The 24,865-nt window shown below is 44.0% G+C and overlaps 1 protein-coding gene across 1 annotated transcript in view; it reads right to left on the bottom strand.

Annotated features, from left to right (window-relative positions):
- The window catches only part of COL7A1 (collagen type VII alpha 1 chain), a 782,081-nt gene that overhangs the window by 612,138 nt on the left and 145,078 nt on the right, over positions 1 to 24,865 (bottom strand). The window contains exons 5-8 of the mRNA XM_069646196.1: positions 24,004 to 24,097; positions 19,523 to 19,684; positions 10,016 to 10,179; positions 3,619 to 3,748 (exon numbers count right to left, since the gene is read on the bottom strand). Coding sequence (XP_069502297.1) covers positions 3,619 to 3,748; positions 10,016 to 10,179; positions 19,523 to 19,684; positions 24,004 to 24,097 — 550 coding nt within the window. The remainder of the gene's footprint in view (positions 1 to 3,618; positions 3,749 to 10,015; positions 10,180 to 19,522; positions 19,685 to 24,003; positions 24,098 to 24,865) is intronic.

Below are 24,865 nucleotides of genomic sequence, written 5' to 3'. Positions count from 1 at the left end.
CTCATAGCTGCACAAAGCAGGCACCATTTATAACAAATGGAGTGGTACATACCTTTTACATCATTATTGTTTGTGCAATTGCTCAAAATACCCAGCTCTCCAAAATTAAAATTGAGCAATGGAACGTACGTTCCAGCACAATAATACCTTTGTGCGTGTGGTTTAGGTGATGTGTCTTGCCAGCTTGTGTTTCAGGTCATTTAAAATGTTTGTTGACTCTGTAGACTTGGACTGTGCAATACATAGGAATATTTTGAGATTCGTGGGTATAGATATAGATGTTCTGCTGTCGTTGGAAGTACTGTTTCACAGTAAAATTGCTATCTTGTATCTAAAATATAATTAATGTAAAGATGACTTATAAGCATCATGCATGCTGTGACATACTTTGCAGTTGGTTCTCCTGGTAGTAGTGAGCGTGCAGCAGAATGTCATCAAAGACACATGATAAACCCAGCAGGGATGCCATTTGCCTGCTTAGCAGTGAGCAGCTTCTGTAAAGATGGCTGAATGGATATCTTTACGGGACAGCTGTACAGCTGTGAAACAGTGTGCACCTCTGACACACAGTTTTTGTTCTCACCCTTCTACCGCATTGGGTATCCTTTCACAGGTTTCTAGATGCACTTGCGCTTTCAGAATTACTCTTCGCCATTTAAACTTCTCTATGATCTTTTTCAAGCTTGCACCTTACTCGCGGTCACAGAGCTCTGAAATGTGGGGCCGGGGATGGAAATAAGTGCTAGCTTCTGAACATTGTTTTAGTGCCACCTGTGGAAGCTCTGTGCTTGACTTAAGCATGGGCATGCATTTAATATTGTAAAATTGATGGATCATTTTTAACCTTTACTTTTCTGAAGAGAAAACCTGTGCCCTGTATTTGAATATAAAAGTGATTGCTTAACATAGTGTATTTGTTTATTGATTAGTAATAACTCCAAAGATTAATTTTTTAAAAATGTATTTAGCATTTTTAAAGCGCTCACACAGCCCGCAGGCATCGAGGCGCTGTTACAGGAATTTTTTTTTTTTTTTAGTTGCATAATTCTTTTTTTGTTAATCTTAGTTGCGTATTTATAACGCGCTTAAACACCCAGAGGTTTCTAAGCGTGGACCCAGGGATCGAACCTGTGTTGCTTCATGTCGTTTTGCTTCCAAGGCGCGCATGTTGCCGTTAAGCTATCCTCCAAAGATAAAGTGGCACCAATAAAACCAATGAGGTTTTGGCTGTTTTGCATACCAAAGAGCATTTTGGGAAGATAAGAATGACCAAAGAGCTTAATATCTATCATATATGTCTGTGAGAGTTGTATGACTGTATCACTAAATACCTAAAGCACGCTGAGTTTGGTAAACATTTCCTTTTTTTGTGCTTTTGTTTTTTAAAACAAAAGTCACCCTAACAGTAAATCCTTTGTAAATATCATACATAAATACACGTTTGGCCATCAAAAATTGTGGACTGACAGCTAACAGGTCATGCTCATCTGCAGTTGTGTGGATCAGCCAAAAAAAGCACAATTGCCTTTATATTTTAAAAATGATATCCAGTAAATGACAAAAACTGCAATAAAATGCTGCTCCTCTGGCAATCGGCTGGACTGGGCCTATTAAGTCTTTTTGTAAGTACAGCTGTGCTCAGGTTTAACATAAGAACTACAGGCAAGGTTTTGGATGCAACCCTGTATAGCTCAGTTGTATTGCCACATTGTGCCCTCCTAAATCCTCCCACCCCATGCATTGGGCTTTGGAACAGCATACAGGTAGCAGGTCTATGTTGCAGGAAGGGAGGTTGCGTTTTCCTTCTCTCCACACTATTCTAACCTCCCCCTCCTCTTTCAGATCCAGCAGTGCACCTAAAATGGCAGCAGGGCCTGTATACATTGCAGACATAACATAACACCAAGCTGGCTCCCTCCCACCTGTGATTCTTGAAAGGTCTGAAGACCCCTAGGGCTTTTAGTAACGCTGGATTAGTAAACAGTGTATGTAATAAAGTATTAAGTTTAAGAAGAACCTTTTTTGCGCCAAAGGATTCACCCACTTGTCTCTACACATGAGAGGGGAAAGTTACCATCATTAATAGTGGTTCTTTATCCGCTAACCGACTTAGCTTACACGTTTTGCACTTTATTGGCTGTAAATAGCCATTAGGTATTTGATCTGTTTGTACAATTGTTTTTTAAGGTTGTTTGTGATATTTTGTATGGTATTTTTTTTAGATATTTAGATATTTAGGATGAAATTTGATGTGTTTTTATACTATTGTGTAAACAATGTATTTGAATAAAATGTAAGGTATTACATTTACGATATGGTTTTTCATTTCTTTATTTGTTATATGAACAGCGAGTGTTGGGTCCAGGTTAGGAGGAGAAAACACAGTGACAAGAGGGTTCTGTAGTCTTCGAATGTCCATAGTTTTGTTTGGGGTCTAATCTGTATGTCCTAAAATTGCCTCACGTCTCTTATTTAGTTATTGTCTGAAGACCCTACTCTTCAAGGTACAATTCACTGACAAATGAGGTCCCTAGACCGACAAGACTCCCCCTCCCCCACCTCCCCTACTAAGTGCAACTCCCTTTATCGTGCAGTGCTCCATTGCTTTCTATCTAGGCTTCCGCTACATAAATGAACTATAACATAACATAAGGCCGATGACATGCAAGGGATTATGCCGAGGTTCTGGGGTATTGCCTTGTTATAAAGCTCGTGATATAGCGATAGTTTGATCAGCTTATTGGAATTTAGAAGGATTTCTGTTATTAAGGACATCTAGTAAGAAATTCCTCCCTAAATTGGCAACCAATAAAAACTCCAACAGTGTAGGAACTTGAACAGTGAAAACAAAGACGTGGAAGCAGCCCAGTCAGTAATGCATACAACTTTGGCATTTTTCATTTACCAAGTCTAAAATGAGATCAAACCAACCAGTGTGAAGGGAAATGTATTGTGTGTAGGAATTAGCGGATCGTTGCCTCGCTTTGCAGCAGTGTCGACAAATGGTGTGTATTGTGGCAGGCACTCAGAGCTGCAACATGATATTTATAACACACCTATTACCCAGAGGTTTCTAAACGGAGGCCCGGGGATCGAACCTGTGTTGCTCTGTGTCGTCTTGTTTCACCGGCGAGCACGTTGCCCCTGAGCTATCCTCTTGAGACAAGGAAGGTGGCCAAGAAGGCAACTGCGACAACAGTAGCAGGCAGGGTTTATAACTATTTTCTAGGTACTTGAGGGGTTAAAGCAAAGGTAATAGGGTTTATTTAAAAAAACACACAGGAAGAAACCTACAAAAGCATTTAAAAGGAGAGATTCCAAGTAAAGCCGATCTACGTTGTTAATCATTTTATTATCATTGTGTATATTGTTTTGGACAAGCTTATGAAATTGTTTTATTCGTGTTTTATATCACATTTAATGTCAGACTCCAGCTTCTAAGCACCGTACCAGGGATTGCATCCATGCTGCACGGAATGGCCTGAGAGCATGCTGGCCCGGATCCATCTTCCCGGACAGCAATCTCACAATTGCGTGTATGAGCGTTTCCGCCCTCCATTGTCGAGGCACGTCCTGCATGCCCTCTCCCCCATACCACTCAGGTAGCCTGTAACTTACGTGTTCGTCCATTGGCGGACACCGACTCGCCGATGCTGTTAGCGTACTGCGCGATCACAGTAATGGCGTATTCCGTGCCAGGCCTCAACCCGCGCAGTAGGGTTGTCGTCTCTCCGGATCTGACATTAAGCTGTTGAAAGATTTCAAAAGCAGTAGATTTCAATTAACTTTGAGCGCCAAAGCAATTCCCGCTTACCCCCAAAAAAAGACACCATTGGAAAAAGTCGATCTGTGGTCAGCGTTTCATTGGGGTAGTGCAGATGAGAAGCCTTTGGCTCGACTCTAAAGGGGCGCGTGAGCGTTGTGTGCCTCACCAGCATATACAGAAAATTACACAAGTGTCACCCCAAATGCACAGCTGAGTTGGGTATGAAGCAAGCAACCTATTCATTAAGACCTAAACCTGCTGAAAGCAAGTCTAGGAAGTTTAAGAAATGTAGGTCTATTTTGTATGGGTAGACATTGTTCAACATTGCATGCAGGCAGGCAACGGCGTTACGCTATTTACTGCCTATAGCTAAGGATGTGCTTTATTTAAAGCTTTACATTAAAAACTCAGCATTGCATGCAAGCAAGAGGTAGTACTGTCAAATGTGGAGGTTTAAGCAAAAACAAAGAGGTGATGGCTGGAAGGTTTAGAGTGAATCTTAACCACTGGCATTGCTCTGGGCAACCCTCCAGACCACCATTCTTCACCTGCCAAGCCATTACAGAAGGGGAAAGACCATATGCAAATCAGGCTTGACTCCACCCCAAAAGGGGCAGTCCAGCCCGAACTGCTAAGTCACATCCCTTCTGCATGTGGAGGTTTAATCTGCCAGGCTATTGTGCAAGTCTATACAAAAAGGATGTACTCGTCCTAGGCACTTAATTACAGGACCTTGGCAGGTCACAATGAAAAAAATGACACAAAGGTGATGATGGCACGTTCGGGGCATCCCACCTGACTCCTGCATGCTCAACCAGAAGCATACTCCCACAGACAGCATACTCGACCAGCAAGCATACTCGCTCATCCAGCATACTCGACCAGACAGCATTCTCAACCAGGAAGCATACTCCCTCAGACAGCATACTCGACCAGACAGCATTCTCAACCAGGAAGCATACTCCCTCAGACAGCATACTCGACCAGACAGCATTCTCAACCAGGACGCATACTCACTCAGACAGCATACTCGACCAGACAGCATTCTCAACCAGGCACATAACTCTCCCAGCCAGCATACTCTCTCAGCCAGCATACTCAACTAGGCAGCATACTCGACCAGGCACCATACTTGTTCAGTCAGCATACCCGGCCAGACAGCATACTCAACAAGGCTGCATACTCGTTCAGATAGCATACTCCCTCAGCCAGCATACACAACTAGGCAACACTCTCAACCAGCAAGCATACTCGCTCAGCCAGAATACTCGGCCAGACAGCATACTCAACCAGGCAGAATACTGGCTCTGCAAGCATACTCGCTCAGCCAACATACTCGACTAGCTAGCACACTCGACCAGGCACCATACTAACCGAGACAGCATACTTGACTTAGGCAGCACACCTGACCAGGCTCCATATTGGCTCAGCCACCATACCCGCTCAGTCAGCATACTCGGCAGGCAGCACACCTGACCAGGCTCCATATTGGCTCAGCCAGCATACCCGCTCAGTCAGCATACTCGGCAGGCAGCACACCCGACCAGGCTCCATATTCGCTCAGCCAGCATACCCGCTCAGTCAGCATACTCGGCAGGCAGCACACCCGACCAGGCTCCATATTCGCTCAGCCAGCATACCCTCTCAGTCAGCATACTTGACCAGGCAGCATACTCGACCAGGCAGTATACTCGACCAGGCAGCTTTCTCGACCAGGCAGCAAACTCGCTCATCCAGCATACTCGCTCAGCCAACATACTCGACTAGGTAGCACACTCGACCAGTCACCACACTCACTGAGCCAGCATACTCGACCAGGCAGCGTACTCAACAAGTTTAGGCTTGTATGTGGTCGAACGTCATGTGTGTGGTTAGAACCGTAGGATGGTTAATGCTTCCGAGATCACAAGGTTCTTCTCGGCACTAGATCCCAACTAAGTGGGGGAATCCCCCATAGAGGCAATAGGGTTTTTTTCTGTCCAGGCAAATGAAAAGAAGGGAATTCGTTTGGAATAGTGTAGATTAGAAGTATAGTTGATTTAGAGTAGAATTGAAAATAGAGTACGGATCTTCTTAATCGAGTTGGTGTAGAATTAAAATTACCGTAGAAGTGGAACGTGGTTTTTAATTACTCGGTTTGTTGGGGGAAGGGTGACATGCTTTTTTTCCTGAGAAGGCAGCAAATCATACTGTCTGGGTTCTCCCATGATTGCCTGCACCAGGGTCGGAGAGATTGCAAGGCAGGGTGAGTGGGGCACTGGTGAGGGTGGGCAGTGAGGGGTGAGCAGCAGGGGTAAAAGGGTAGGTTATGGGGAAGAGCCAGGAGGCAGCTGTGCCAGCAGCACACAAACCTTATGGCGTTTGGAGCCAGGGTGTGTGGAGACAAAAAAACAGAGTGGCACATTCCACCTGGCATATGCCACTGCTGGCATACGGTGCAGCTGCGTGGTTCCACCAGCAGAATGGCATAGATCGGACTTTTAGAGAAAATGAGTGACTGAATGCTTTTTCTTTCTTTCTTTCTTTCTTTCCTTCTTTCTTTCTTTCTTTCTTTCTTTCTTTCTTTCTTTCTTTCTTTCTTTCTTTCTTTCTTTCTTTCTTTCTTTCTTTCTTTTTCTTCCCCTTTTTCTTTCTCTCCCCTCTTTCCTTCTCTTCCTCCCTCCTCTCTTCTCCCACCCTATTCCTTTGTCACTCAGTCTCTGTCCTCATGTTTATGCTGTATTCTTTCTTTTGCCGCTGCCCTCCTCTCATCCATTTCTCCCCTGGTCTGTTGTTCTCTCCCTTCACTTTCTGTCCATCTCTCATTCCTCTTCTGTATCCTCTACCTCTTCCCCTCTCTGCCTCCATGAATGCTCCTTCTTCCACTGCTGCTGCCCTCCGCCTCTGACATCCTCTCATTGCTTCATCTTCTCCCATGTCTGCTCTCTTCATCACTTCCCTCTTTTCATGTATTCACCCCCACCCCTTGTTCACCACCTCTCTCCCTGGCACTGTTTCTCTCATTTCTCTTCCTGCCTTTTTGTCATTGTTTCTCTCTACCGCTCTTCTCTTCTGTATCACTCTAACCCTGTCTCTGTGTGCACATATCACAGCCTTTCAAGTCTGTCATTCCTTTTCTCTCCTTCCCTCTTTCTTTTGCTCCCCTCTTCTATTTGCCTAATCGATGATAGCTCTTCCGCTCCTCGTCTTAATGTCCCTTCGTCTATCCTGTATTGCTTTTATTTCGCTGTATCTCACTCTCCTGCCCTGCCTCAGTGACACGCGTTTATCCTACTCCCTTTCTTTCATATTTCCTTTGTTCTAATTCTTACCCCAATCCATTTCTTCCTCGCATTTCCTATCACTCTTTCTCCTTTCTCCACCTTCTGCCTATTCCCTCAATTTCAGGGATCTGCTACCTTTAGGTGTCCAGCTGATTTGAACTACAGCTCCCATCAGCCCCATTCCATGGTGAGGGATCATTGGAGTCATAAGTCAAAATATCTAGAGAGCCTCAGTTTGCAGACCCCTGCTCTATATGAACCTGTCACTGGCGGTTTTTTTGTCTTTCTTTCCGTCTCTTATAGCCATCTGGACATTCCCTTCTCTTTTTACCCCTCTTCGCCAATTTCCTGTTAATTCCCTATTTTTCCATTTCTTTCGGTTCAATGCCTTTTTTGTGCTTCTGCCATGGCCATATACCTTACTCTCTCCTTGTTTCATTTTTTGCCCCCACTTGTTCCTTGTCCTTGTTTTCGATCTGATTGATTCATTTTGCATCTTCCTGTCTTTCTTTCTGTGCCCATATTTTGTATTCTCACTATATTTTCATGTCTTCCTGAATCATTTTAACTGTCGTTCTTTCTCTTCCTCCATTTATTTCTCTCCTCAGTTTTTATTTTTCTCACTCTCCCGCTCTTATTCTCCTCAATCTATTGTTCATTTTCTTTCTTGGTTGCTTACTTTCTTGCTTTCTTTCCTCCTTTGCTTCTTTCTTCCTCTTGCTCCCTTTGTTTCTTTTCTTTATTTTGTTTCTTAATCTCTTTTCTTCCATCTCAATTTTTCTTACGTTCCTTTTTTTATCTCTTTATCTATTATATCACGTCATTTCTTTCCTTCTTTCTTTCTCGCTCCCTTTCTTTATTTTTTCTTACATGCCTGTCTTTTCTTTATCTTTCTTCTTTTTTCTCAATCTTCCTACTTTTCTTTCTTTTTATTTTATATCAGACCAGTTCTTGCCTTATTTCTATCTTTCGCGCCTTGAAACACCTGTGTATAGGCGCGTTACAAATGCCATATCATATCATATCATATCATATCATATCATATCTCGCTCCTTTCTTTCTTCTCACATTCCTGTCTTTTCTATCTTTATCCCTGTTATTCTTTCATTTTCTCTTTTTTTACCTCACCCCCTTTCTTCCCCTTCGTTTCTTTTATCCCTTCTTCCTTTATTTCCTGATTTCTCCCATGACACATGCCCACTGCTGCCCAGGCGCCCCAAGGTCGCCCCCGCTTCTCACATCCATATGAGTAATACCGCATGAAAAGATGGCCTCCTCGCCTCATCGCATCTCCCTGCTGTCAGCAGATTAATTGCTCTTCAATATTTGGAACCCCCTTCTTGAGCTGGACGAGTATGGGCACCGCACCCAAGGTGAGCGAAGGAACATGCCAGGCGCATCACTTTACACAAGGCAGCGAAATATCATTAGCCAGTGCCATGAAAGCCCACACTGATGTAAGCAGCTCGAAATGCTTATTTTAAGACACCACAGCCACATGCGAATATCTCTGGACTGATGAGAAATCATTTTAAAATGAGTGTTGCATTGACATATTGCAGTCACAGAGCTCACAACTCCGAGACTCCCTCAATATCTAAAAATAAAATGTTCACTAGGATGGGGCTAGTATCCGGATGAACTATAGAATTCTAAAAGCTTCTATGTGATTTTACCGAATTAAATTACTAGAGAATTAAATTACAGAGAATGATTTTACAACGAAACCTTTATAAAGAAAAAATATCGATTTGAAAAAGAAATTTGTTTGGGGGGGTTCCCCCTCAAGTCTCCTGTTTCCCTATGTATTTAAAGCCACACCATCCTCCTCCCCATCTGTTTTAACCCCTTAATCCCACCACATATATTTTTTTAATTCTATATTTTTTCGTTATTATTGTTTCGTTATTAAAGGCTTTCTCTGTTTTTTATTCGTTAAACTCACTGGATACCTTCTAAAATGAGCGCCCTTTCTGTCAACTTTCACATAGGTTCTCTCCCTTTGGGTCGGGCGGTAGGGAGGTGGATGCGGTCCGATCTGTGCGATTGCGCTCCCTTGAAACAACTGCCCACCCGTTTTCCTGCCCTTTCTACTCTGCACTAAGGAGCGGGGGGCTGAAACCGCTACTTAAGGCCCGCGGCATAAGGCACTTGCAAGAAGCTCTGGAGTGGGCCCGCACCACAGCCAGTGAAGTGGTAGGGCTTGCGCTAGTCCAAAATATAACTAACCATTTCTTTAACTAACTGAAAACTACATGATCTAAGACAACTGCACCTAACATGGCTGCAACCAGCGCCTAGAGGCCCCTTGGGCCATGCACACTCATACAAATGGAAAACTAAATGATATGATAGTTTGATATGATAGTTTATTTATATAGCGCCTATACACAATGTGTATATATAAATATATAAATAAATAAGTATGTGAAGAGCTTGGGCACTTAGGGACCACAGGGGAGGGGTGCTTCATTAAAGGCTCTTTTGGTTTGTCACTAGTGAAGTCATTCTGTCACTAGTGATGCCTGAGGTCCGGGGTGGAGAACGAGGGCGCTGAAGACAGCTGGAACACTGATGCAAGAATTGTAAAGCGCTCCATTGCTTCGCGCAGCTAGGTCCACGCTCAATAACTACTCTAATAATAATAATAATAATAATAATAATAATAATAATAATTCTAATTCTAATGAGCTAGTAGTGACATCTGGATTGGATAACCACGCCAGAGAATGTGACATTCTTTCTTTGTATTACAAAGAATAATACACACTAAACAAAGCATTTTTGTCGAAAGGCGCTTTATAAAATTTAATAAAATACACATAAAAATAGTTACATTCACCGTTAAATTCTCTGGCTGTATGGGGTGCGCAACAATATTCTATATTGTTTGTATACTCTTAAAGGATAAAGTATAGGAACTAAGCGCATTGCTCACGTCAAAGAATTCACTCAGCATTAACGTCCCGCCAATTCTGGCACTTACCTCCTGTAGCTCAGCGGTGATCTGCTGCCCCAGAGCCGTGAGAGGAAGGTACTGCACTTTGTACCCCGTCAGTGGACCGCTTGCCGCCGTCCAGCGAATCCTCATGGACTCGGATGTGCTCTCAGAGATGACCAGGTTGCTGGGTCCTTTGTATGTACCTGAAGCTGAAATAACAATTCACTGAGATTCCTGGTGTAAAATGAGTCAATGCCTTTCCAAAATGGCCGCCACTGCAGACAAAGTGTTGTACTCTATCTGCAAGATGGGCTACATGGTACAGGCCAACATTCAGAAAGATGAGCTGCCCTGAATGCAGAACTCTTACCACGAGAGGACTTCATCAAGTCTCACAAAGGAATATTACTTTTGTCTAGCGCATGAATGACAATGATTAGATAAGTAGTTAAGTTTGTCTGCACACACACACAAAAACACAGACACTACCATGCCATTATACGTACATAGAGTAGAGTAGCATTTACCCCACCTCTAATTAGATAACAGCTGCAACCATACTTGTATTATATGTAAATTGTTGTATGTAAACCCTTGCTTTGTAAATTATTGTACTTTGTAAATGTAATGTATATGTTTTGCCTGTATCCGCCTTCTTAAGCGCCCTTCTACCCACGGGTCCGGAGCGCTCTACAAATAAATAAAACAAATAAACAAACAAACAAACATGGCACTATTGCTCCCATAAAGCTACTACCTAGCAAGTTTGAGCCCACTGGCCCTTTGGGAAAACGGTAGATATGCCAGGAGGCTGGGTCCTCTCTAATGCCAGGAGAGGTGGTGAGGCCGCGGCAGTGTTTGGCTTGTGACTGGCACCTTCCTCCTGCGCGTGTGGTCTTTCCTTAGCATTGTCCTGTGAAGAGAAGTCCCACCTTCCCAATAGGTCAGTCCACCTGTGGTGGGCCTGACTGTTTCATGTGTCTTCTTGGGAAGGGCTCTGTGTATGGACCCCAGAATAAAATACAAGAGGGGTGATTGCCCCAAGTCTTGGCTTTCTCAAATGGAGTGACAATATGCATACACCTGCCCCCGAAACAAGGAGGAGCATATACCTGACCCGTCACATGGAGGCAAACATGGTGGTGCATATACCTGACCGGCCACATGGAGGATAACATGGTGGTGCATATACCTGACCGGCCACATGGAGGATAACATGGTGGTGCATATACCTGACCGGCCACATGGAGGATAACATGGTGGTGCATATACCTGACCGGCCACATGGAGGATAACATGGTGGTGCATATACTTGATCCGCCACATGGAGGATAACATGGTGGTGCATATACTTGATCCGCCACATGGAGCATAACATGGTGGTGCATATACTTGATCCGCCACATGGAGCATAACATGGTGGTGCATATACCTGACCGGCCACATGGAGCATAACATGGTGTTGCATACATCTGACCGGCCACATGGAAGATGCCCATTTGAGCCAAGTCACACATTGTGTAACTTGGCTCAAATGGACTATCCTACTTTCATATTTCAGGTGAAAGGGTGAAAGGGTTTTTCCAGCCTTTTAAAACCCACCATAACATATATATACTGCACTTTATCTGTAGTACTAGTCACTTTGGAAATGTGGAACATTTGCTGCTATTATGCGTAATGCACTTTATCCAGGGCCTTAGATACTTTGGATGCTGTGGAATATCTGTTGCCATAATGCACATTACACTTTATACAAAGAGTTAGAAATGATTGTTACATTCCTTGAAACGATTAGGTATGTTTGTTGCCATATTAGCATGATTATTGCCATTGTGCACTATGCACTTTATTCAAAGCACTAGATACTTTGGAAATATGGGAATCCCGGCAGCTATAACACACAATGCACTTTGTTAAAAGCACTTGGCACTTTGGTAATCTGGAAAATGCATTATGGCAATGACATAGGAAAGACATTTCCTTAGGTAATGGCTAAAGTTTGAAATTTCACAAGTGCATAACATGTCATTTGCTATACCAGCAAGATTAGACATATTTATTGTTATGCTAGTATTTCCTCTGTGCACTATGCACCGTATTCAAAGCTTTAGACACTTTGGAAAAGTGGAAATACTTACCATTACAATGCATAATGCACTTTATTGAAAGCACTAGGCACTTAAGCGAAATGGAAAGTGCAATATGGGCATGATGTGAGAAACCTCTTTAAAAACATGGGTTACTGTTAATAATCCAGGAAGTGCAATGCTTGATGTAGAAATGTAAATAAGAATATACAATCAAGATTTACACGTTGGGAAATATGACTGTACTATCAGTATCTTTGTCAATATGTGTTACATTTCTAAAACCATACATTTCATGTAAAACATAGAAAGTATTTGGCTCTATCAGTATTTGTGAATACATGGTTTAACCGTTCCAAGATGTCACTCACAGAAACATGTACTGGGAATGAGAGGTTTAGCCAATGAAAAGCAAAGAAGGACTTTTTCTTGTATGTAAAAGTGTTTAAAAAGAGAAGCCTGTCATTTATGTTTACAACCAGACGAAGCCCGTTAGGGTGAAACGCGTAGTTGTTTTGTTCTCTCCTGAGCAACTTGTCCACTGTACCTGTTGAATAAAGGACGTTTTATGGAGATCCTTTTTTTAAACGTTTCTGGGTGATTTTTTCATTGAGGAGAGTGCCGTCCAGAAAGCGGTTCTTGTTCTTTTATTTTGATATATATATATATATATATATATCACATGGCCACGGTAGTGGCCATGTAGTTATGGTTAAGTTGCTGTTTCCATAGGAAGAGCACTTTTTGGGCGGCTTATAACTCGGTTCCCCTTGGACGAATCATTACCAAAGTTTGCAAAAAAAGTATATGCCACTCTGAATTCTTCCCCAAAGTTTGGTAAGGATTCGTCCAGGGGGGGCAAAGTTATAGGGGGGGTCCCAAAACTTATTTTTTCCCATATACTGAATGGGGCAACAACATTGCGCTCGGCTACAGGGCAAACCACTGGACAGATTGTCCTCAATTTTGCAGCAGGGGCGTGTTCCCCAAAGCGTGCTTTTGTAAATTTTGTGAGAAATCATAATGTACTTTCCTTTAAAACGATCAAAAAGTAGAAGTTTAAAAAGTAGTGATATCTATGTCTGCTCCGCGGTCCCACTTCCCTGTTTGCTCAGTGGAGCAGATTTCTATTGGCTAATCTATGGCATGCTGTACATCAAGATGAATCGCTTTCACCGATTGGTTCTGCCTCAGTGTCAAGTGTGTAGCATTCTTTTGATACGGCCGTCATGGTCATTTAGTTTTTGTGTTCAACGCCGAAATTCCCGCAAACATACCTTCATGAAACACTGTGTCGAAAGGTAAACATTAGTTATATGTGGAGGTACAAAGTGAAACAGTGCTTTATTCTTGTTACCAATATCCTCCCGTACATTGAAACTTGGCAGGCAACGTACAACAAGCCGTTAATGCATCTATGTAAGAAGCCACCACCAAAAGTAGGGCGGTTAGACTGGCGTCCTATGTTTTGGAATCTGAGGCAGCCACCTGCACGGATTCGTCAACACAGCGTGTTTACCCGTGGTCAGGAGTAACGATTCTCATTATTGACTGCTTATATATTGTTGCAAAATGACTTTTTAGGAATATTACTTTCACATGTGATGTCATCAGTGATGTCATCAATGATATTTGTGATGTCATCTTTGATGTCCTGGGTGTTAGTCTTAGCAATGCACGTAGATGGTGCGAGTTATGGTTGCTTAGCTTACTATAATGGGGGAATGTGCAGTGGTGTTTGGTTGCACTGTGAAGTATAACATTCCTTTAGTGAAATGTTTTCACTGAATGCACATATATATATGTATGGCAGGGAAGGAAAAGACAGTGGCTAAAGAAGTGATGTTGTCATTGATGTCATCATTGACATTTGAGATGACATCTTTCATGGTCTGGGTGTTAGTGTTAGCAGTGCACAGGGGTGGTGGCAGGGTTGGGGACTTAGTTTACCAGTGCAGAGTACTGATGGGAAAAATTGGTGCTTAGCCTACCATAACTGCCGAATTTCAGGGGTTTTTAGATTTTACTTGTAATCATAAAGTCCTTTTTACACATTTTTTGTACAGAATGGAATACGTTTTTAATAGGGCAACTTAACCATAACGTCCCTTTAACAAAGTTTTTTTTTTAGTAAATATATATATTTATTGACACTATACATGCAACATAACAGTGCAAAGTGCAAAGATTGCTGCCCTGCTATGATGTGGCAACAACCATGGACACTAATGATGGACTTCCATGACTTTGGGTGTAACCATAGAGTTGGTATGAAAACACAAAGAGCCCGCAGGATTTTTGTATGTGAACAAGTCACACGTTTGTGGAGAAACGTGAAATATTGTGCTGTTTTTATCACTCTGGACTGGGGATTTATTAAAGCATTTGTGTACTGCACGGTTTTGATCGCTGATTAATGCATCGTTACTGGAGGAGGCGGTGGAGTGCACTAGCAGGGTGCTCGCGCACCAGTTCTGCAACTATATACATGTATAGTTGGTACTGATACTTATCTCCAAATGATGCGGACGGACGTATGCACTCGAATGGTGCTGTATTATGCACGTTTACTCATAGCACAATTATAGATGGATTTCCTTGGCACCTGTTACTGCAGACCTATGAGATAATCAATGATATTGTCCTGATTTGTACTGCTAGGGAACAGGATCTCCTAAACTTCCACAGAAGATATCATGAATTCCACGCAATCATCAACATCAAGCTCGCCCACACTCCTGAAAAAGTATATTTCCTCGACACCACCGTAACAATTTAAAATACCCAGCTGCAGACCAAAGTATGTCGCAAACCAACCGGCCGTGCCAGCTACTTGAAGAGTGACAACTACCACCTAGTGAACGCAACACATGCTACAATATTCAGCCGAGCATTAAGATACAATTGAATATACTCAGACACAAGGGACCGGGATATAAACATGCAAACTTTGAGATCAGACTTCATAAACCGTGGATACAACCACAGAAGTCACAGGGCAACAGGGCAACCTCTTGGAACACAGACCGAAAGAGACACAAACACGGGGGCCACTGGTAGTCACAATCCTGAGTTGGAAGCCCTCCACAAGATTGCTAAGGAACTCCAGCCCATCCTGAAACAGGATGAACGTTTGAGAGACGTTTCTTCTGAGATGCCCCTGTTTGCTTTCAGACAATCAGCCAATCTGAAGGGAATGATGGTCAGAAGCAAATTACACACAAATTGCACAGGTTATGGCACTGCGTCTTGCAGAAACCAAAGATGCCTAGCCAGCCCGCCTAACAACATTTTCGACACAATCAAGATACCCCACATGGGGCAGGGCTACACAATTATGGGGCATTATACATCTGCATCCAGCAATATTGTTTACTTGATTGTGTGCATTAGACTATTGTGTTAGAGAAACGAGCCAACTTCTACATAAACGCAAGCACCGCCATCGTCAGAGTGTCAAGCGATACACCAACGAGAGTGCAATTGGTGAGCATTTTTCAGAAGCAATTCATAACCTTGAAGATCTCGAAATTGTTGTAGTGCTGCGTAATTTCTGGACTGACAAAACCAGGAAAACCTATGAATTCAAATGCGTCACATTTACAATCCACTGGCAGGGGACATGAACAAACATCGCAGCTTCATGAGTCACTACATTCAGACCTGACCCTTTCCATCATTTTTTCCAAAGCCATTCAGATGTCACTGCACCAGCCACACCTGCCTCTCGAGGCAATGAATCGCCGTCAGACTCCCTCAAACCCAGTCACATCTGCCCACAAAATGCCACAGCTGAAAAGCTTCCCCGAGACTTGTCAGGTCCCCTGCCTCTTGTCGAACCCCACCCTTTCCCCATGATTGTGATGTATCACAATCCTGATATGGTGTTTGACACAAAGTTACCACACTGGGCTCCATGAGTCACAAACCTAACACATAACTGGCTCTGTATCCCCTTTTTCAGACTTCTAGAGGCTCAAGCCTGATATGTTGATGTTTGTGCTACCACTGATCTTGTAAAGGCACTGTACTGACATACCAAGGTTTAACTGGACTGCAAATACAATGACTGACCCTAACTCACCCACTCCTGCCTTGCTGAGAGCACTCTGAGACGTTGGGCTGTTATTTCTTTCCTTGCTCTCCAGTTCTACCGCCCCCACCCCACTTAACACAGTCCCATCCCCTCCAGTAACCCATCCTTTCCTTCCTTCCTGAGAGCACTCTGAGAGGTTGGGCTATTTTTTCTTTCCCTGCTTCCCAGTTCCACCGACGCCTGCCCCACTTAACACAATGTGCCATTTAGACATTGAAGATCGCAATGTGTTGAGGCATTGAATATCCATACATGCCTCTCTGAGTAAAACTGCAAATCAAGTAAAGACGGGCGCAGATAATGGGGTATTTTCAGGACGGTGTTGGGAAGGGAATGACCACATCTCACCCCCCTAGGTGAGTCCCAATTGTAGACCTGCATGTGCCAGAATGCAGGAAGGTGTACTAAGGGGCCCTGCACAGTCATAATATTATGCACATTTGAGATGTTTAGACTTTGTGCGGGCATATAAACAGATGTCATTTTATAGCTATCGCAGAAACATAGGACCTGCATGGCAGCGTGGTAGTCACAAGCCGCAAACCTGGTGAAGAAATCTGAAAAGGCCCAAACGCTGATGAGAGAGAGAGGGCCACACTGCTAATTTCCACAAAAACCCTCCTTTGTTCTAAAACTGTTACCAATACGTTTATCCAGAGAAAGAATGTATCATGCAAGCCCATGAGACAGTGCTAGGTGCCTCGCTGCACGTGTTATCACAAACAGGCCAGAGCAAGCCTCCGACCCCCACCCAGCCAACTACGAGTTATAGCCCCTACAACTGTCAGAGTCCCAAGACCCCTGAATTCCCGAGATACCAGCTGCCCCATGGCCACTGACCATAAACTAGTCAACCATAAAAGATCTAAGAGAATGGTCACCTATCTTAGATCTTTTATGGTTGAGGATGAGGTTAGTGAAGGGGTTGGGACTGTGTTGAGTGGGAAAGGGGTCTGTGGAACTGGAGAGCAAGGGGAGTGATAAATTATAGTTCAAAGGCGAGGGTGGAAGCCTTGAAAGCCAGAAGACGCTATTGGGATGAGTGAAATGTGTGTGGGTCAGAGTGACCTCGAGACTCCCCCTGTACTAGTCTATGATCATTCCAGCGGCCCTGTAAAATGATAGACTAGCACTGTTAGTGTAATGAAGCTAATTGTCTTTTTGACTTTGGTTCCCTTGAGACAATGAGCCCAGCTGACCCCACGTGATCGAAGAGGGATGGACGGGGCTGGGACCAATGGCCTGGCATCCCCTATGGAATAGGCCGACCATGTATAGGGTCGGACCAACCAGCCGTGCAGGTTTTTACTGTATACAAATGACGCTGTGTCCCCGTTTAAGCTTTTGCTTGCACCCTTTTTGCTCGGAACGTTCCTGGGCAGCATAGTTCTTTTCTGGCACTCCTATTTTTTGTATAATTAATACTTGTTATCCTTGCTAGAATCTCATGGCCTTTTTCCCTTAGCGGTTTGTATTTTTTCTGGTGTGAGCGTTTAGGGGTGTGCCTTCAAGGGGCTATGTAAGCTGTAGTTATGTGCTGTTTGTCAAAGGCTTAATTCTATCCCTGTCTGAGGAAGTGGAGACATTCCATAAAAGCTTCCAAATAAGCAAAATAAATGACTTTGTTAGCCTAAATAAGGTATCCACTCGATTTATTTTGTGCATCAACATTCTATTCAACTCTTGGCTAACACGGTACAAGCGAACTGAAATATTTATATACTAGGGTAGTCCATATATAGTAACCAAGTCACACGGCACCTAGTAGCCATCACTGGAAGTTCACCTCAAGTTCTGAGCCACATCAGTAAGGCATTGTAGATATGCAAATTAGCCCAAATGTAAGCCTTGTGACTTGGCTCAAATGGACTATCCTTCTTTCACATTTCAGGTCAAAGATTTTTTTCAAAACTTTTAAAACCCACCATAACATTTTTGGTGTATGACATTTTCCAAAGAACATGTATTGGGTGGGCCGCTCCAAAATTGAAATCATGGGGAAAATGTGTGAAACAGTTGAAACATTATTAAGAAAACAATAAAAAGCTGTTTTAAGCCTACTCCCATTCATATTTCCATAGAAAAAAAGCTGCCAATATTGAACACCCGTAGCGTGAAAAACATTGGACGGATTTCCACCAAATAAGAAACAATATGGCCACAAGTGTACATGGGCCTGTTTTGGGGTTTGGGTTAAAATGTGCAGCAGAAATAATTTGATGAAGAACGTTTATATAGCTCTCTAGGTGCATTGCATCAGTGAAGCTTTTCAGAAATGCAAATCCGCCATTTGTTTTCCTCGATGCGAGCAATTCCTGTGTTAATCCCTAGGGAAGCCCAAAACGAGAAGTGCTCAAAATAATATTTGGAGGAGGAAAAGAGGTGGTTTTGCATCAGGGTAGCAGTGGGGAGGGGGAAAGAGGACCACATGTGTAGTGGGAGAGTTAGGGGTAGGCTAGGGAGCCAATTTGTGGCAGAACGTTTTTCTTGTACTGGGGTGAAAGGGCTGACTGCAGGTGTCTGCTCCCAGATTAAAAAACAAAAGGAGGGGTGGATCCAGCAAACTGAATGAGCCCGCCTCTCCTATTGATCTCTTAAAAAAAAAAACTGCTACCTCTGGTCTCTCTGCCCCTGTGCCCCTCAATCGAGTGCTTAGGCCTCGCCCGATGTGCCCCCTTTGATTTCGCATCCAACTTCATGCATTGGATTTTTGAGACCGCTGTTGGATCCCTAAGTCTTTTGGGTCGCAGTCAATTCTATATGGTGCGCTGCCTCAGGGTACCACCTGCTCTCTGTCAGAATTCTAGACCCTGTTCTTGGTCCTAGCCTTATTCCTCTCAGCTACCGTGACAATTTTCAGACAGTGTTCCTTGATCCTTTGCTCCTGATCAAGCTTTACTGATCTTTCGACTACAAGGCACCTCTTGCAGCTGCAGATCGGTACGGCCGGGTGTTGTTGTCTGTCTGCTCTACCTCTTTGACCACGGTGGGTTCTAAATCATGCTCTATTCTTTGCTGTCCTTTCAACCTTACCATCCAATGGAGGGGGGCAGCTGGTGATCCTCCTCTGCTAACAAACTGTAGCACTTAAGGGTGCAAACCACTTTGCCCTCCATTGATGACCATTACACACAGACCAGATTCACAACACATGAGTAAAATATACACCCACATTTAAGGCCCAGAAGGTTATCTTAAACACTGCAGAGTAATTTTATTATGTGATTGCAACAAAATCTATTAATCTGCACAGTTTGCCTCACAACCCGCAAAGTAAAATGACAGCATGAAAAAACAAATATTATAAGGAATACGTTTTTAATGGGTGTCAAAGTACAGCATTAATTGTAAAAATTGGGTGCTTACTGCCGTCGGTAACGAGGATCCCACCAGTGCTTGTACAGACCCTCCGAGAGACCAGCGGCAGGAGCGTCCCCAGGATTTTGAAGTCGTTGACGTAGAAGAAGTAATCATCGGAGGGTGTGGACGCCACCCGGATGAGCTCTTGGCGGTCAGCATTCTTAATTCCTGCGAAGGAGAGAGAAGAAGAATGAGTCCGAGGAAGCCGAGGAGATCAGAACCCTGTGGGAGACTTTATGGACCCATCCATTTCTAACCCTGAGTTAATGCGGGAGTCTTGCATGATCACCAGAGGCAGATCTAGGTCACAGAAATACCAAGATTAAGAACATCAAATGCAAACCCGGTTTGCCTATGGCTCACCAACTCTTTACATAGAGATCCAATGAGTTCTGTGGCTTTGTCCTGGCTCAAGGTTGTGCTTTAGTGTGTTAAGAGCATGCACGCCGACACTGGTCTACTGACTGTGGCATACCTGGAATCGGGCGATTGGAAGTAGGGGCGAGTCTTGTTTTACTGAGGGGGGAAAAAAGCTAGGACTCAATTTTATTCTGCAATGATCATGGCCATCTGAAAGCATGGATCCCACATCATCCCTGTCATCTGCAAGCATGGATCCCACACGAACCCTGTCATCTGCAAGTATGGATCCTACATGAGCACTGTCCTCTGCATTCATGGACCCCACAGGATCCATTTAATCTGCGAACCTAAATCCCACATGATCAATTTTTATCTTGAAGCAGACCCCTGCCCTAATTGTTGACTTTGGAATTGAATACTGAACAAGGGCAATGCTTCAGCGTTGAGTCAACAGTAGCCCTTCACTTCAGCCTCCACTTATTTAAAGGAGAATATATCTTCTTGTTCCACCGTTCCTCTTTATTTGTCCCTTGGTGCTCCTTATCACTCTACCTATTTTTCTTTCCCTCAGGAAATAGACCATGTTACAGGCCTTAGTGATGGTTACAGCAATAGGAAGCTGAGTTGCTTAGGTAAGGTCTTCTCGCTGTCAGTTAATGCACTGAGAATGCTGGGCTCACAATCAACCAGAGTGTGACTCTCTCACATGACTGTGGCATGACTGCATGATGATAACCAAAGGGGGACGGGTGATCATTTGTGAGATAACATCTCAGAACCACGGTTAATTCATCTGGGCCACATTCCCTTTAAATGGGGCTCATTACGAGTATGGAGGTGTGGGAAAAAACTGGCGGTAATGGACTGGTATGCTCCACCATACTACGAGTATGGCCCTGGAGTGGGGCATTTACCTCCAGCATTAGGCCCACATTCCCACATTCCGCTGTGAATTGGCAAAACCGGCATGATTACAGCAGCAGTAATTCAGGGAGCAGACATTCTGCCAAAAATGCCCCATAGAATCCAATGGGCTCTCAGAAAATGGGGCTTAGCTCTGCCACTGCCACTTGTAATCCTGCAGTAATTCCACCGGGCTGAGTGGAGGTAAGGGTAATTCCGTTGTGTGTTTTTCTGGTGGATTTACCACTAGAATACCGCCCAACTCATAATGAGGCCCATTGTTTTGTAGCTTGTCGGCATCCGGAGGATAAAATCCCGGAACATGTAAGTCTGCTATGACCCCGCTCCCACGTGGAATGTTCACGCCCGCACTGCTTGCCCCCTCTCATCAGAGCATCGAAACACGGGCAATCACCAGCACGCTTTGCCGCTAGTGCGCAACATGGACGAAGTGCATTTTGAGTCGAAGGCCCAGTGAGCTTGAGATGCATTCTAGCAAATGTAGCTGGATTGCTCTCTTTGGGTGCAATTTAAGACTCATTTCCATATGCTACTGCTCACCTTGGGCTTAAATATGTTTTTTCAATGGGGTGTCTCGCAAATGCTCTCCTTTATTACATATGGTGATTCTCATACCAAGGAACATATGCGATAGCAAACGGGATGTTGGGTCACATTTGCATAAAGCACTTGCTTCCACTCACAGTCTTCCAACTTTGCAGTACTGTAAAAAGTGTGCGTTTGTTGCCTAACTCAAAGGTACTCGTTTAATTGCACGGGTAGGATGAAAAGCTGAATTGGCAAACCAGGATTACAATCTGTGGCCTGCAGATCTTCCAGCAGAACTCTTGAATCCAGTCCTAGTGAGCTCAAGCACGCCAGACTTTCAGTATAATCACTGACTATTTAAATGCCTGCATTTAAGATTCACTGTATTCAGATTTCCTTTGTGTTTGGGCAGCCTGAAAACATGGAGTACGTTTGGTTCTCGAGGACCGGATTTGAAGACCTATGGTTTAAACATTGAGCTATTGCACCATAAACCACCAATGAGATTCTGGGGAGAGGACCGAAAATGATGTCTACTGTAGATCTGTATTAATTTTGGTTCTGGGATTACAGTACAGACTGCCCTAGGGACTGGCATCATCCTGTTAGCTGGAATGGCCGCTCTGTCATCAGCCTTTAAAGTGTCAATGACATCATTAGTCCCAGGCGGCGGCCATCTTGAATTAATACATGCTAGTGAAAGATCTGGAAAGAGGCTGCATACTTCGGATTGCAGTCATGCTGGGGTAATGGAGTCATGTTTCTGTGTTCTAACAGGATGAGGTGTGAACCCATCTCCTGGCAGACCCCCAGAGCCAGCTCCAGTTAGGGGGGTTCCCCGTTTATCAGGTCGGTGGCTTGTTGCCAGGCAGGCAGATGGACAGTGTGCTTCCTGTGACCATAGAGATGAGACCTCACAGGAAACACACAAACATAACAAAATGTATCTTTTTCCAGTACAATATAGAAAGCATACATCACTTAAATGAATAGCAGCATATTGAGGAAGTGGTGTTTACACCCCTCGCCCACCGCCTCAAACATTCCCAGATGCGCTGGGTGTATTGTCAGGAAACACTGATACTGGAATATGTACAAAGTGTAAACATGGCTGGGTTTGTGCTCTCCAGTGGTGCGCGTGTCTGTACACATCTGTTGTTCTCCACGCATTTTATTTTTACACATGTTTAGGGAGTGGGTGCTGCCATCTTTGATTGCAGATTGCCCTCAAATTTGAAAAAGTTTCAACCATGCGGGACTTCTGTGATATGATTTGAACTTTTGCAGAGATGTAGAACAACCTAACATTCACAAAAATGTGCCCCTCGGTAATACGGTAATGTACTTTTGCACTGCAACAAATCACCACCGTGGTACTTAAAGAGAAGCTAAATGTTCACATTTTTTACCCATATTGCATGATAAATTTGGACAGAAGTGAAAATGGGCAATATTGGTTTTATTGCGGCCTGGATGAGGTCTTGACGACAGACCTTATTCTCAGAGACCCTGTGAGAGTTGGAAAAGGCTTCCAAGGCTACTACCCCAAGAGTAGAACCAAGGTCCTGAAGGGAACAGATAGACGAGGCTTGCATAGGGTCTGTGAACTACATCACCCATCAACCCTAGCTAGCGTGGTCAATGATGGTGGATCATGAGAGTCGCGATCCAACACATCGGGAAAGCTGCAGGCTGCAGCCATCTAGAGGCGAACTGGGGAGTACTACCAAGCTGGCAGCAAGCCCACTCAGGGAATATTATCAGAAGATTGCCAAGGACTGATTTCGGTCTTGTCTGGACAAGGGGACAGGACATCTAAAGGATATATATAAATGGAGGGGAGGCGGTGCTTTTTTTAGACCAAGAGGACTTGATATGAGGCCTACAGCCTAGTTCTGACGATGATAGACATATTATATAAAAGAGTTTCTCTGATATGCTCTCAGCTCGCTCAAGCACTTTCTCCCAGTCCCCCATGCTGATATGTCTGCACATAGAGCAGTGACAGATCAGGGATTCACCGCCTGGTACCCTAGCAAACACATAAACAAACCGAGCAAACATGGTGGCCCTCATCGCCCCCTTAGTTTACACGGAGCGTGGCAGGTTCTTTACGATGCAGGAAAACCAGGCACCATCTGTGTAAACTCACGAATTCCGCACTAACCGGAATGATGCAAACCACTGCGACATACAAATTGCTCTTGTGAACTCTGGTGTAGATTTGTGGCATGGAGATTAAATGCTGCAAGAGTAGGAATGCCACACACACACGTTTTGCATGGGTTTCCTCAATGTCTGAGATCATCGTAATGTTGCTGTACCTTGGGGACGAGGAAGAGCAACATAAAGAAATGTTTCGGGCAACTGTGGGCAACACCTGGCATTGACGTCCGGCAGGATTATCGGGGGACATCTGAGGCTGATGCATGGCTGAAGTGTGGGTGAAGCAGAGTGTACTATGTTAAATCAGGAAGGCAAAGGGACACTGCAGATTGGCCTGATGCAGCGGTCCTTATTGGTAGGAAGTTTGTATGATATCTATGATATCGAGTAGCATGTGTAGACATAGAAAAGGGGCTGTGGCTGAGACCCAGGGACGTGCCACCGCACCCACCTTCGGAAGTCACTCATTGGGATTGGGATCTGACTTCACCAAGATGGCTCCTTACCCACTGCAAATACTTTAATGCCCAGGCTCTTGAGTTTCTGGGAAGGCGGATCCACGTCATCTTGCGACTTGCCATCGGTTATCAAAATGGCGACCTAGAAAGCGGGAAAGAGAGACAGTGTCAAGTGCAGCTTCATTCAACACAGACCTCCTGGCCTGTGCTGGGTCCATGTGGAAATGCTTTGTGCACTATCCCACATGCCATGGACACCAGCCAAGTCTCATTAGTTGCCGCTGACTCAACATAACTCTGCGTCCTCTTGCGAGATGCGTTTTAAGAACCAACAACTGGATGATGCATGTTTGGGATTCAAGTCAACAAGAATTTGCTCACGCCACCAACTATGTATCGAAGGGAATACAGTGGTAGGTTATTCTTTTGTAGTAGACATTATCATTGGCCGAGTGGGGTATAGGATGACATCGATATTTGATTGTTCCAAGCCCTACCAAATTGCGCTTTTTCTCCAGTGTAGACGTGTGGGTACTCTGAGTCTACCGTGATGTGCTGGGCGAGACTTGGTCTCCTGGATAAATGACTGACCTTTGAAACTAAAACCATGTTTTCTAAACCCCCCAAAACATGTTTTGAGTTTGAAAAATCAGTTTGTTTTCTAGTGCCTAGAAGTGTGACAACTACTACTGTCCACCCTATATGTTCTCACCTCCTTCCCTGAAAATGCTGGGTCTGTAATCTGGTTTTACCATACCCTTATACATCTTCCTGTCCTACAAACAGTGCCACTTTGCGCAGTGCTCATGCTCTCTATAAAGAGCTCTGCTGTTTCTTGGAGCTAGGTCCGTGCTATATTTAAATACCTCAAATGTAAAATTTCTCCTGTTTTCTCAAATACATGAATTAT

Source organism: Ambystoma mexicanum, chromosome 2p, assembly GCF_040938575.1.
Source record: "Ambystoma mexicanum isolate Mex_15411 chromosome 2p, UKY_AmexF1_1, whole genome shotgun sequence".
Lineage (NCBI taxonomy): Eukaryota > Metazoa > Chordata > Amphibia > Caudata > Ambystomatidae > Ambystoma > Ambystoma mexicanum.
The sequence above is the reverse complement of the archived record's forward strand: the minus strand, read 5'-3'. Positions and strand labels throughout refer to the sequence as shown.